The sequence below is a fragment of the Nelusetta ayraudi genome, unplaced genomic scaffold (genome assembly GCF_046127955.1).
Source record: "Nelusetta ayraudi isolate G7.1 ecotype Tasmania unplaced genomic scaffold, CSIRO-AGI_Nayr_v1 ptg000011l, whole genome shotgun sequence".
Classification (NCBI taxonomy): domain Eukaryota; kingdom Metazoa; phylum Chordata; class Actinopteri; order Tetraodontiformes; family Monacanthidae; genus Nelusetta; species Nelusetta ayraudi.
In genome coordinates this window covers 22,860,001-22,872,611 of record NW_027466061.1, presented here as the reverse complement: position 1 = coordinate 22,872,611, position 12,611 = coordinate 22,860,001, and the positions used below count along the sequence as shown (strand labels likewise).

The 12,611-nt window shown below is 42.5% G+C and overlaps 1 protein-coding gene across 2 annotated transcripts in view; it reads right to left on the bottom strand.

Annotated features, from left to right (window-relative positions):
- Positions 1–67: 67 nt before the first annotated feature.
- The window catches only part of nectin4b (nectin cell adhesion molecule 4b), an 18,598-nt gene continuing 6,054 nt past the window's right edge, over positions 68–12,611 (bottom strand). The window contains exons 4-11 of one of the 2 annotated variants that reach the window (XM_076019656.1): positions 9,034–9,312; positions 7,571–7,688; positions 5,122–5,273; positions 4,439–4,604; positions 4,278–4,353; positions 4,063–4,122; positions 3,705–3,890; positions 68–1,850 (exon numbers count right to left, since the gene is read on the bottom strand). In XM_076019656.1, coding sequence (XP_075875771.1) covers positions 1,623–1,850; positions 3,705–3,890; positions 4,063–4,122; positions 4,278–4,353; positions 4,439–4,604; positions 5,122–5,273; positions 7,571–7,688; positions 9,034–9,312 — 1,265 coding nt within the window. In that variant the 3' untranslated portion in view covers positions 68–1,622. Of the gene's footprint in view, positions 1,887–3,704; positions 3,891–4,062; positions 4,123–4,277; positions 4,354–4,438; positions 4,605–5,121; positions 5,274–7,570; positions 7,689–9,033; positions 9,313–12,611 lie in introns of both variants that reach the window. The other variant, XM_076019655.1, reaches the window with a different exon arrangement.

The window sequence follows — 12,611 nt, the reverse complement described above, 5'->3', positions numbered from 1 at the left end:
ATTTTAGTAAATCTAAAGCACTTTTGATCGACATCAAGTGATCAGCTGGGTTTCGAAGACGCAACTGTAAGAAAGCTTCAAATATTTATCTCAACATTGACATTTTTGATTCCAACATTGCTGTGAATCCAGACACTGTTTTTAGGACGGGCTTCTTGATTATCTTCAATATGGTGTCCAGTGGGATTTCACTTCTCTCCTTCTTTATCACGTGAGGAGAAACGTGGTATTCTGGGCTGTGGGTATTTACTTTGAAGTCAAACAAATCACTTTTCATACAAAAGTTGCAGCAGAATTTAAAACAAAACTTTTAGCTATCCTAAGAATTCGTAACTTTTGCCACCATGATTCCTGTTCCGGAATTAGTGTTTTAGATGTAACACGGTACTCGGCCTAACTTTTTAAAATATCAGTTACTGCAGAATGAAGGACGAGAGCGTCAGACCTCAGGAGAAGCAGGAACCTATCGCATCTACAGTCTTCAAGAAATGACAGCTGTTCTCTCTTTGAGCTGAATAACATGAGTGAGCTCCAGTTTTAACAACAGTCCACTTTGTTTTAATGCTCTGCTCCTATGGGTAAACATTTCAACACGTGCATGTCTGTTTTCCTCTCATAGAAAAAGACTAAATGAACAAAAAAGAACACACACAACACAACAAGTGTACCACTGCTGTTTGTCCAAAAGCGTCGGCCAGGTTAAAAAAAACAAAAGTGTCTGTAGAAGTCCTCGGGGTCACTGACCTTTTTGACCATTTTGTTGCATCCAGCTCTCTTTACACAAGGCATCAACACCACTAAATCTTGTTTAAATGTCCATTATACACATATACATGAAACACCAGCTATGTACATCTAAAAAATGTGAACAGTATATAGTTTTATACTTTTCTATGACCAGAAACTCAGAACACTTAAAGTTGACGTAAACATGCTTCATATTGACAAAAATCTGTAGGGAATATATACAAATGTAGCTTCTGAGGGTTTTCACCTTGAACCTGTGGCTCGCTGCAATGCTGCAGCAGTAAAAATGCTATTTCAGCCTTACAGAAAACATTTTGGGTGGCACATTTACCAACCTTGGTGGATGGGGGGCGGTGCTTGGACACGGTGCATAGTGAACAGTGTTGACATGCGCGATGGCTGTGTTTTATCAGTATGACCAATGCCATAAAGAAAGAAATTGTTAAAGGTTATGTAAAAAAACAACAACAAAAAACCCTGGCAGCTGGTGCCTGGTCCCACCAGAAAAGTCCTTGAAAGGGATTTTTTACAATGAGTTCAACCTGTTGGCGCTTGGACTATATACATATATATATTTTTTTTATTTTATTTTTTTTAAAAAGTGCAGCATATTGGAAATACAGTTCACAAAGAAAAGGTTCCCAATTTGCATCTAGCCAGTAGATATTTAGTCAATAATATTCCTCTTCTGTTTCTTATTTATGCATATTATGTCTGAAAATAACAGAAACAAATGAAAATAGAACAGTGTTTTTCAAAAGTTTGGATTGTTCTTGGGTCCAGTTACCCACTGCAGTCTGAGCGTGCATCACAAGAATCCCATCACAGACAGCGAGGTTCTCCAGGTGCTCTCCTGTGGGATTGCACTCAGCGGTCTAGATGATCTGAGGTCTGGGTGACAGCAGGATAGCGTTGGAGTGCGGTTTGGGCCTGAGGACCCCGTTGCTGTAATAGAAGTGGTTGGTGAGGGCCTCGGAGATCTGGTACGAGCCGCTGTCCTCATCGTCCTCGCGTCCCTGAGCCACCGACTGCGGGGAGTCTCCTTCACGGTGGGGCTGCGGGTCCGAGTCCCTGGGTCCCACACCTCCTTCGTCCTGCTGGGCCTTAACGGGAACCAAGGAAGAAGGCAGCCCTGAGTCCTGGCAGACAAGAGTGAAACAACTGGAGTGTAGTTATCCTGCTGTTGAACTCGGGCACAGTGATCCCTGTACAGCAGCGTTTCTTAAGTGGGCTAGTGCTTTTATTTTTTGGAATAAATTTGACTTCATGATGAGGAAAAAAATGTGGGTCCTGAGACTCCACCAGTTGAGAACCAGTGATGTAGAACAGTGTTTTTCAACCACCACGAGATAATGTCAGGTGTACCATGAAAAATGATCCATTATATTGGTCTGAAAAATATAATAACATTCCATTGTGGAGTGACTGTGCTTTAAAATGGCGGTGAGCGTCTCTCCAAGATATCAGCTTTTGTGCATCTAAATAGATTTCCCGGATTTCACACTGAGCGAGTAGAAATAAACGTAGAGACTATATTGTCATTATTAGGGTAAAAAGTGTAATTTCGTAATATTTTTTGTTTTGTGGTGTACAATGGGATTTTTTCAAAGTAAAAAATGCTACGTGGCTTGAAAAAGGTTGCGAACCACTGCTGTAGAGAAAGGTCAAGGCTCTGATCCGTGACTCTTTGTTCAGACTGCAACCACAATCAAAGCGGCTCAACATATTACACTAATATGAAAACTTCAATAAATGAATTTGAAATAAGCATTTTCTGTACTTAATAACTACACCTACAAGTGCATAACACAATGTGAGGGTATGGCATTACAGCCATAACTCACCCTGAGTTATAGGATCAGGAGTCTTATGGACACCTTTGACTTGTCAAAAATTACAAGCTTGAATAGGTTGAACTGATAATACATTATGACTGCTGGTTTTAGACACAGTCAAACAGGGTAGGAGCTCCCAGGAGGTAATAACAGCCGTGTTTCAGTGTTTCCATATTGACATGGAAGTGCTGGTTATCACAGGTGCAATGAATTATATGCCATTTAGTTTGGCAGCGTTTCCCCCCAGGGCCGACATGCACAAAGCAGCGCCATGATTTATTTGACCTGAATGGAACCAGGCCCAAATTACCATCACTGACAACACCTGTAGTTACCTGCTTATTTAATGGTCACATAGCTGCTGTAGGAAAGACCTTTGTAGTGTAGTAGGATCAACTGCGTGTTCCAAAAACGGACAGCTATTCATTTTTTGTGATCAGGGAATTGCATCATAAGTGGAATAAGACGTCACTGATGTCATGATAGTCAATTAGTGTGGCAAAATGAAGAATAAATAATAGAAGAATAGATATAGATATAGACAAACCAACACAGACTGAGTCATGCTCTGTAATGTAGAACCTCACCTTGAGACCTTTCATGCTGTTCACCATGAAAAAAAGGTCCAATGTGGTCAATTTGGCTTGATTTATGATTTTTCTATTGGTAAAAGCTTAACATACTGCCCATAAATACATTAATGAAAGCATATATTCGCAGTAGAATAGAATAGTCATTTGGTTTGCCTACCTTTAGAACAGTTCTCATATATATATACAGATAAACATAGAGCAATAAGGGTCTTGCTCCTAATTAGCTGCCATCTTGTGGTGCCATTTTTTAAAGTAGCCTGGTATTTAAGGAGGCCCGCCTGACATTGCCTTAAATACGAAACACATTGTTGGCGGGCTTCCCTAAATACCGAGCTTCCTTCCTTCCTGGACCTTTCACTCTTTTGTGGCAGAAAAGTGCATGAAATAAACTGATGAAAAATGTATGTGTCCAACCCCGAGTCGCTTCTTTCAAGGCAGTGAGGTTAAAGCACATGATGGAATATGGCCCACGCAGTTCATCCTCATCCTTCGCCTATGGGATGTGAGGTACCGCCGGCGACGTGCATACCAGCGACATGTTGCTGTTCTTCAGGTACGACTCCACCCTCCTCCTGCGCTCCTCCTTCTCCCCGTCCGTCTCCGCCCCTCTCAGGCTGCTGTGGCCGTCGTTCCAGATGACGGGACGTCCCAGTTCGTCCACCGGCCCCCACTTCCCATCCAGGATGGAGGGGCTGTCTATGTAGGTGGGTGGTTCCTGCAGGTGGCGACACCAGAGGTGCGGTCACGACACTGATACAACTGTTGTTTCTCGCCACCCATACTGAACAACTGATATGGACATTGGTATACTGGTGTAATAACTGTGTGATCAAATGGAAAAGTGGGAACTTTCCATTTGGGCCGGGCCCTCACAGGGAGGAACTCACCAGCGACCCCTGGCTGTTCTTCATCCGGCTGTCCACTCTGAGCAGGGCGTAGTCCTCCGGCTGGATAGACAGTGAAAAAAAAAAAAAGGAAAAAAAGGTGACAGGAAGTCATTGACGCATTGCAAAAATTTTGAAAACTGCTTATCACTCTTGTCTGCATTCTTTGTGTGTGTGTGTGTGTGTGTGTGTGTGTGTGTGTGTGCGTGTGTGTCTACCTGCCCCCGAGGGTCTGAGCTGAGAGAGTTCAGTCTCCTGAAGGATGCTTGTCTCGACAGGGTGTCAATTTCCTGACTGAGAAAATAAATGAATAAACTGCGATACTCTGAGGATTGGAGGTTTGATCAACTGTATTTTTTCTGGACATGGGCTATCTTACGTTTTTTCACCCAGGGCCCTCACAAGCTTTGCGTTTTTCTGACGATGGTGGCGGTTGACCAGCAAAACGATAATGACCAATAAGAGAACCAAAGCCCCGGCTGAAGAGCAAATAATGACCAGCAGGTTTTTGTCGAGAGTCGATCCGCCTGTGAATCGGGATGTTTCTGAGAGAGAAAAAAAAAGAAGAAAATCTGTTAGCCAACCTGTGAACCCTAGCTGCGCTTTTCCAAGAAAAAGACCAGTAAATGCTAAAAAGCACCAACTGAAAAAGAGAGAGCTGCTGTAACTCGCTGCCACTCATGCGGCACCATCTTGGAAAAAAAAGTCTTTTTTTCCCCCCTTCTTAGTCAATAAATATTTATTTTATTTCTTTATTTCTTTTAAAATAAACAACTAAGATATTTTTTCCTTCTTTTGCACTGTATCGTTGCTGTAATTATGCAATTTTCACTACTTGTGTCTATCCTATTCTAGTCTATTCAATTAAGCCTTGGTTCGTGGGTTTCTCTGTCACAAGGGGGCAGCAGACTTGTAGAAATACCTCAAACATTTGTTCCTCTGTGTCTCTGCCTTCTCAATTTCCCCACAACAAAGCAGAGCAGAACACTTCATTCTCCGGTACTGTGTCAATGAAAACAAAAAAAAAAAAAAAAAAAAAAAAGGTGAACATTTTGCGCTTACCTCCGACCGACATCAAATACTCTGATTTTCCTGTTCCCACGCTGTTCTTGGCCGTACATTCGTACACTCCGCTGTCATTGAGGCGAAGTGGTCGGCGGAACACAAGGCGTTCACCGACCACCGCTGTCCCGTCCGGCAGGGCTCCGCCACCCCTGCCAATCAAGGGCAGGAACAACGTCAGCATGCATCACAGAGGTGATGAAGCCACGGATAATGAACACAGAAACCAGTGAGTCACAGTGGCAGTGAGTCACGTCGTCGGACGCGCAGAAGAACAAATGCATCAAGCGCGTTGCGCTGGAGGTCAATCCTGCCGCACCACCTGTCAGACCAGCATACACACGGCACACGTGAACGCGGCAGAAACTAAAACAACGGCGTTAAAGGTCAAGATGTGTGATGTTTTAAGATTTTTAAGAAGGAACAATGACATCAAGTGGTTGCATTTCAGATTGCAGCGCTCTTTCACTCAGTGCCCACAGGGCAGGGGTGGACAAACTTTTTGACAGGTGGGCCACAATGGGTTCTAAAATTTGACAGGGGGGGGTGGGAGCGGCACAGGAACAGATGGATGGAGTGTTTTGGTGACCCACCACGTAGGAGGAAAAAATATATCATGGGCTACGTAGCAAATGTGCTTTGATGTCAATTGAAAATGAACAAAAGCATTAAAAACAAAATATGTTTTTTTTTTAAGCCCCGCGGTATTTAGCTCTTTATTGAAATGACTCTTACAATACAAACACTGAAAAAACTGGATGAAATACAGCTATTTTATGACTTACTCACCACTAATATCATTTCTTCAAGTTTGGCGGGCCAGATTAAAAAGTTCAACAAGCCTGGGCTATAATTGGCCCACGCCTGTTTTAGGCACGCCGTACCCTCCCTCACCCGAACTTGCCAGTGAACTACAGTGGCCTGCGAGCACAATCCTGGATACCTCCTCCACCTTCTTCTTCGTTGGTTCATTCGAGAACGCAAACGTTCACCCTAAGTATGAAACCGTCGGGCTACCTGGATTGTCCACACCAGGCTTCCTTACAAATATAGCTGTGCAATGGGAGCAAGACTTCTCCCTAAATATATATACATACATATATGTTTATGTATAATGATAGATAGATATAGATATAGATATAGATAACCAGATTACTTTTTTACTTTTATCTTTCATTGTACTGTACCCTTTTATTGATGTATTTACGGGCTGTATGCTAAGCTTTTACCAATCTAAAAATCATAAATGAAGCCAAATTTCACACACTGGACCTTTAAATGCAGCAACAGGCGTGATCTGACCTCGACAAAACACTGCACAAGATCAGGTTCACCGCTGGGTGTAACCGCCAATCGACACTTGCACCTGAACCAAAACCAAAACCTGCCCGGCCCGGCCCCACAACTGGTGGCGATTAATCTGAATAGACCAAATAAATACTGGGTTGGAGGGATTTAGACACGTCCATGCGCAGAGTCCCACACGTGAAGCCAAAGGCACCGCCGACAGAATAATTAGGAGGCAGGCCCGCTGAGAGGAGTCATGTTGCCCCCCAGTTTCACCGTGGTGCAGCAGCAGCTATTAAGATTGCTGCTTCAACCCCTCCACCCCTCCTGTGCACAGAACTGGAGCAGGCTCGGGTTTCCCTTCTCAATAACCCCACCTAGCTTCGCCTTTATAGGAGCATCGCAGGTGGAAACCGAACGTGACACAGAGTAGATGGTTCAAAATGACACAGATAAGGTGAGTAATCCATCTCAAGCGGGCAGGTAAAAAAAAAAGACTAAAGTAGAGTCGACAAAATGGAAGGACAGCATTGTTTATCCTTCAGTGGCAGAGTTGGGATATTGATTTTTCCCAGTGACCAGGATCTGTTTCAACTGATAATCGTGGCTGAGGCTTTGAAAAAGTTTGAATCCAGAAGAGTAATTGTAAAAGACTGCCACACGGCTGTTTTTTCTTCTTTCTTTTTTTTCCTTTTCCTAAGCACACACATCATTTGATCATTGTGTATTTAGCCGTAGCTGTAATGGTTGGTACACTGCCTCTAATTTAAGTGCAGACCCTGTGTTTTACTAGGCATTACAACGATATTTAAAGCATGGCACTGTGATTAAGTGCTTAGTATGTGTCTCCGGCTCTTCCTTCTGTCTCTTGCTGCCCTCATCCATCGTGTGAAAATATCTCCCTCTCTCTCTCTCTTTTTTTGTTGGATGCCAAATTGCGCAACACGACACCGAGGCTTTTTATTGTGCCATGGATCTGAGGACAGGAAGTAGGATGAAACACACGTCTCTGTGTCCGTGGGTGTTTTCCTGATCCTACATCTGGCTCCAGAATGTTTTTAAAGACATTTTAAGGAGTGCGATGAACTTGACATATAATTGTCAGTACCTGTATGTACAGTATGTGCTGTAATCAGAAGACAGGGTAAATAAAGGACTGTACCATGTCCAGGTGATGTTCTGAGATCTCGGCTGTCCGCCCGTGCTGCACATCAGCTCCGCATTCTCCAAGCCGATGAACCAGTTTGCTGTATCAGTGGAGATGGTTGCATCGGGGGGGTCTGTCACAGAGACACACAAAAACGTCATTTTTTTTCCAAGCAGGAGACACTATCCCTTTAAGAAACTTTTAAACAGAGACACACAAAATAACACAATGTCATTTTTCCAAGCAGGCAACACTATCCCTTTAAGAAACCTTTAAAGCCGTCAATAAAATACTCTGTGGTAGCAGAGGTAGAAAATAAACACTTGTAGTCCCTGAGCCTGAACAGGTCAAAGCAGTTCAGCATTTAGTCACGTTAACTGAAGCGTCTTGCGTGTTGACAGTTTGGCAAAAGTAGTCAGGTGGTTATGGTTGGTTGAAAAATAAATAAATACATTTTGCCAGGACTACAGATTTAAAGTTCTTGCGGACAGAAAGAACAAGAGAGGGTTCAGGGTCTTTACTGTCTGCACCACAGCTTCTCATACATGGATCCAACCTGCCAGTGCTATTTAACATTTAATGTACTTTCATCCATTTGTTTAACCCCCGGAGGAAGGCTGAGAAACAAATATGTTTTGCACGGAAACAGGAACAGGGGAGAAAAAAAAGGAGAAATGTGATTGGAAATTTAGCCACTCGTGGGAGGAGCTTCAAGACTTGGCTCACTGCCTGCAGGCTGGGTTGGGCCCACAACACTGCAGAGCCTACATGACCAGCATAATGACATATATATAGACTGAGGCAACACAAGTCAGGCATTTTCAGTCAAGGAAAAATAATAATAAAATGTTGTCTTGAAAAAAAGGAGTTCATGCCCATGTCGTAGTTTAGATTTGGAACATCACGCTGTAAAGGTGACGACAGGCAACACACATCAAAGGAAGTTGTACATAAACAAGCTTTACAAAGGCTTATGTTGGTGTGGGTCATTAGCCAATACTGTTTTACTTCCCATTTCAGGACCGTAGTATGGTTTCATAGTGACACACTAAACCAACAATCATAAGTCAAATGAGCACGTACTGGACTTTTGACATTGCCGTTTATTACTGGTCCAAAAATGCAGAAGGAAGAAAGTAAACTGAAGAAAGAGGATGGATGGTGATGAGACTGCTGAAAAATGTATTCAAAATGATTTCCTTATGCCCTAGTCAAACGCTGTGTTTTTTGTCTGGTTCACTACAAATGAAGCCACTTGTACCCATGCTTGTGCATCTGTCTTCATAAAAATAAAGGAAATGGGGAAACAATGAATAGTGAAAAATATGTGTTCAGCGGAAGGCATATTTCTTTCAACTCATGCAGCTTTGCCTTATTATTTTCCAGCATTTTTACCATCAAGGCAACGATACTAAAACTCTCGGGTCGCTGCTGAACACATACCATCTATTTGCATTTTGCAATCTGCTTGTACTCACACTGGACAACGAGCTGGTTTGAGATCCTGCGCGGCTGCTGCAGGGCGGGATGCCACACGAGACAGTCGAGCTTCTTCCCATTCATGCTCCGCAGGGGATGCAGCGAGAAGAAGCTGGACACGGAGCCGGCGTTCTTGGAGCGGTTCTGGACTTGGCCCGGCAGGTCCGTGTCCCACGAGACGAGAGGGGTCGGGCGGCCGATGGCTCGACAGGAGGCGGCCAGGCGAAATGACTGGCCCTCCATCAAGACCTCGGGGTCCAGGGAGGAGATGGGCAGAACTACATGAAGAGGAGAAGTTACAAGAGAGTTGAGGGCTTGGTGCGCTCGTAAGGATCAGATACATTCAAGCACTCGTGCTTTTTATTTACTGTTGCTTCGTTTGGGTCTCCACAGTGCAGTTTGGCACCTCACTGTTCCAGTGTGTTTGGCTACTCATTGTGTTCAGCACAGAGAGTAAACGCTTAGCAACAACAGCTGTTAACCGACTAGTTTGCAAATATATCACAACCAAGTTATGTTTTGAAGAACACAATAAAATGTGTCATGACTGCAAAATGAAGGGGGCTTCACGCCACGGTCAAAATGTAATATTTTAGTTATATTGTAATATTGTATCATATAAACTTTGCTTGAACTTAGATTGAGACTAATTTTGATTTCCTTTTGACAAGCATCTTTTTTTAAACACTTTCTGTAAAAAAAGAAATTAAGATGTATTTTTATTTTTACCAATATCACATAGTAAACCTTTGCTTTGCTCTGTTTAATTGAACCGTATTGTAAATATTTGGTAATGTTTTCAATTTCATCCTGTCTCCGCGTTTAAAAAAAAAAAAAGGATGAGAAATAAAAATAAAATTATGAGATAAAAAGGATTTCCTGCAATTACTACACGCATTGTTGGTTTATTCTGATTTAATTAATACTTTCTGCAGAAAGCTAATTAGTGGGGGGAATATCATCAGATCCAGGCTTTCAAAGTTTGTATTTCTCTGTTTGCGTTGTGATTGTCATTGTATGTCTGGGACGAGTTAGAGCACAAAGCCTTTTAAGACCTTGTTTCTGCAGGATTTGGGGAAGAATATGATTCACGATACTGCTTCATATGAATGAAGTACAACTTCATTGTGTGCTTTAGAGGTGTACAAGAAACATGCTCGCAAAACTACGTGGGCAGCTGGATTTTCACACACGAAAGTCTTTCCTTTTAACTCTCCCATCTGTCTCCAACTGGTTTAACACGAGTGTGATTCACGCCCTAGCCACGTCCGCCTGAGCAGTAGCACCTGCTGAGTCTCGCTGGTGTTTGGATTATTAACACACGAGAACATAACAGGTAGTTAGCATAAGCAGAAATAGCCATTAGGGATCAAGGCACAAAGGAAAAAGAGCCACTTCTCGAGGCTTCATAAACAGAAACTCAAAGAGGATGACATCAGAGTCCCGCCCACAGTGTGTGATTGATAGTTGATATCTTGGGCTGTCCTGCACACAAGAAAACATGTAGACACCACTTCACCTAATACAGCTTATTCCATTTGCATAAAATTTGCATTTTTTTCTTTTTAGCGGTATGAGCAAACTGAAACCCTTCTGTGACAAGAAAATGTCATGTCTAAGGCCCAATCCAGATTAGTTTACATTATAGAATGTACACAATACAGATTTATATATGTCAACATTATATAGACAACTGTAAATAATCAAACTGTTCATTAAATGTAAATTTCTTGTTTTTCCTTCTTACTCCATAAATACTTTTATTTCTCCATTTCTTTTTAATTAATACAGTTTCTCCTTTTCTTTGCAATACTTTATTTTGCTGTAATTACGCTAAATGTTTCAGGATTATTTTTGCAAAGGCATTAGGCTAAGGGCTAGTTCACTCAAAGTTGTTCAATCACTCACTTGTCACAAATTGAATGAAAACAATCCAGAAGGCAATGCACTCTATATTAAAAAAAAAAAAAAAACAAAAGGTGCCAAACACAAACGTCTTCACAGTGGTGGTGTTGACCAAGTGACCAGAAGACACTTGGCATCCAATTATATATGATGATGCTTCCACTGCAGCCACAAGGCCGGTGTCGCATGCTTGTTGTGAGCTCAGGATTAACAAAAAAAGAAATGAATGTAAGAGCACAACACTGCAAGCGAGGGAGTGTTTCTCCTAAAAGAAATTCCACACTCTTAATTTTTTAAAGAACTGTACTGCCTGAAACAACTCTGCACTGACACAGCCTGTACACAACGACTCCCAACGTGAGCAGCCGTGTCACATTCCTGCGTGCAGCGCCATGAATGCGCTCCTGGCTAGGGAGCCAACCGAGGTGTTAACGCCGTCGCTTCAAGTCAAACCAGACAGCCGCGCCGTCCAGACAGCTGGAAGACGCTTCACCAGCAGCATGCAGGCGAGATGTGTGTGTGTCTGTGTGTGTGTGTGTTGTGATGCTTACACTGCCGTAGGCGTCGACAGGATGGAATTCATTCTGGCCGCGAAAGCGTCTCCAGTCACACACTGCTAAGCATCATGTGTATGTCTGGCATATCATTTTGTGTGACCTGCCCCTTTAAGAGAACTCAGTGCAGCAGGTTGTCCGTCTTTTGATCTGTTAATTGAGTCTGACATGCGACATGTCAAGACAAGCGGATGGCTGTGCTTACTCAGCCGTCCGCTGTCGACAGAATGCCATAAAGTCGCACACAGCAGATAGCGTCACACACACAAATCAAAAAATCTGTGCAATCAATGTTCCTGAAATATTCAACTGTGCAATACACACTTACAATTACGTAAAAAACACTGCTGTTTGTATATATCCCTGCTAAATGTACATTATTTGTTTATGTTTTTACATAGGCACATTCTTATATTTTTTTTTTACTCTTCTTGCACTGGATGGGACAGTCCACAATTTCATTATACTTTTGTACCAGGACAATAAAGTATTGGGAATATGATTCTGACATAAAGGATGCATTTCAAACTAGGGTTTTTCTTTTCTTTTCAAGACACGTGTTCTCACAGCGGCTCTTGTTATTCCACTGTAGCTGTAACGCAACATGATCCTAATGAGTGTTAACAGTGAATCAAGTGTTACTGTGGATGTATCATTTGTCATTCCACCATTTGATTGACAGGAAACGGGACTTTCCTACCCACCAAAGAACTGAAACTGGTTTGCAGGCACCGAAATTAAAATAGGACGATTCAAATAGAATAGACCGTCTAGACTGCCTATGGACAAAGGTGGGGGCGGTGTGTGTGTGTGTGTTGGGGGAGGGGGGGTTATAACATTGTGGAATCAATTCATTTTTTCACCACTGTCAATGGTATTATTTATGTTCACTTTTTTCAGCTCTCTCCTGCTTATTTCAGTTTTCTGCCTGGTTTTCCAGTGCAGGGAATTTACAGGTGCTGTGTTAAGATAATTACATAATGTATGTACATTTTATTCCATAACTTTAAAACACACTTAACTGTTCACATCATCTACACTGATAGAAAACTGAAGGATTAAATAAATCCTTAACATCACCTTTGCACTAAATCTGGGGTGACCAGCGCGGTGCCCGC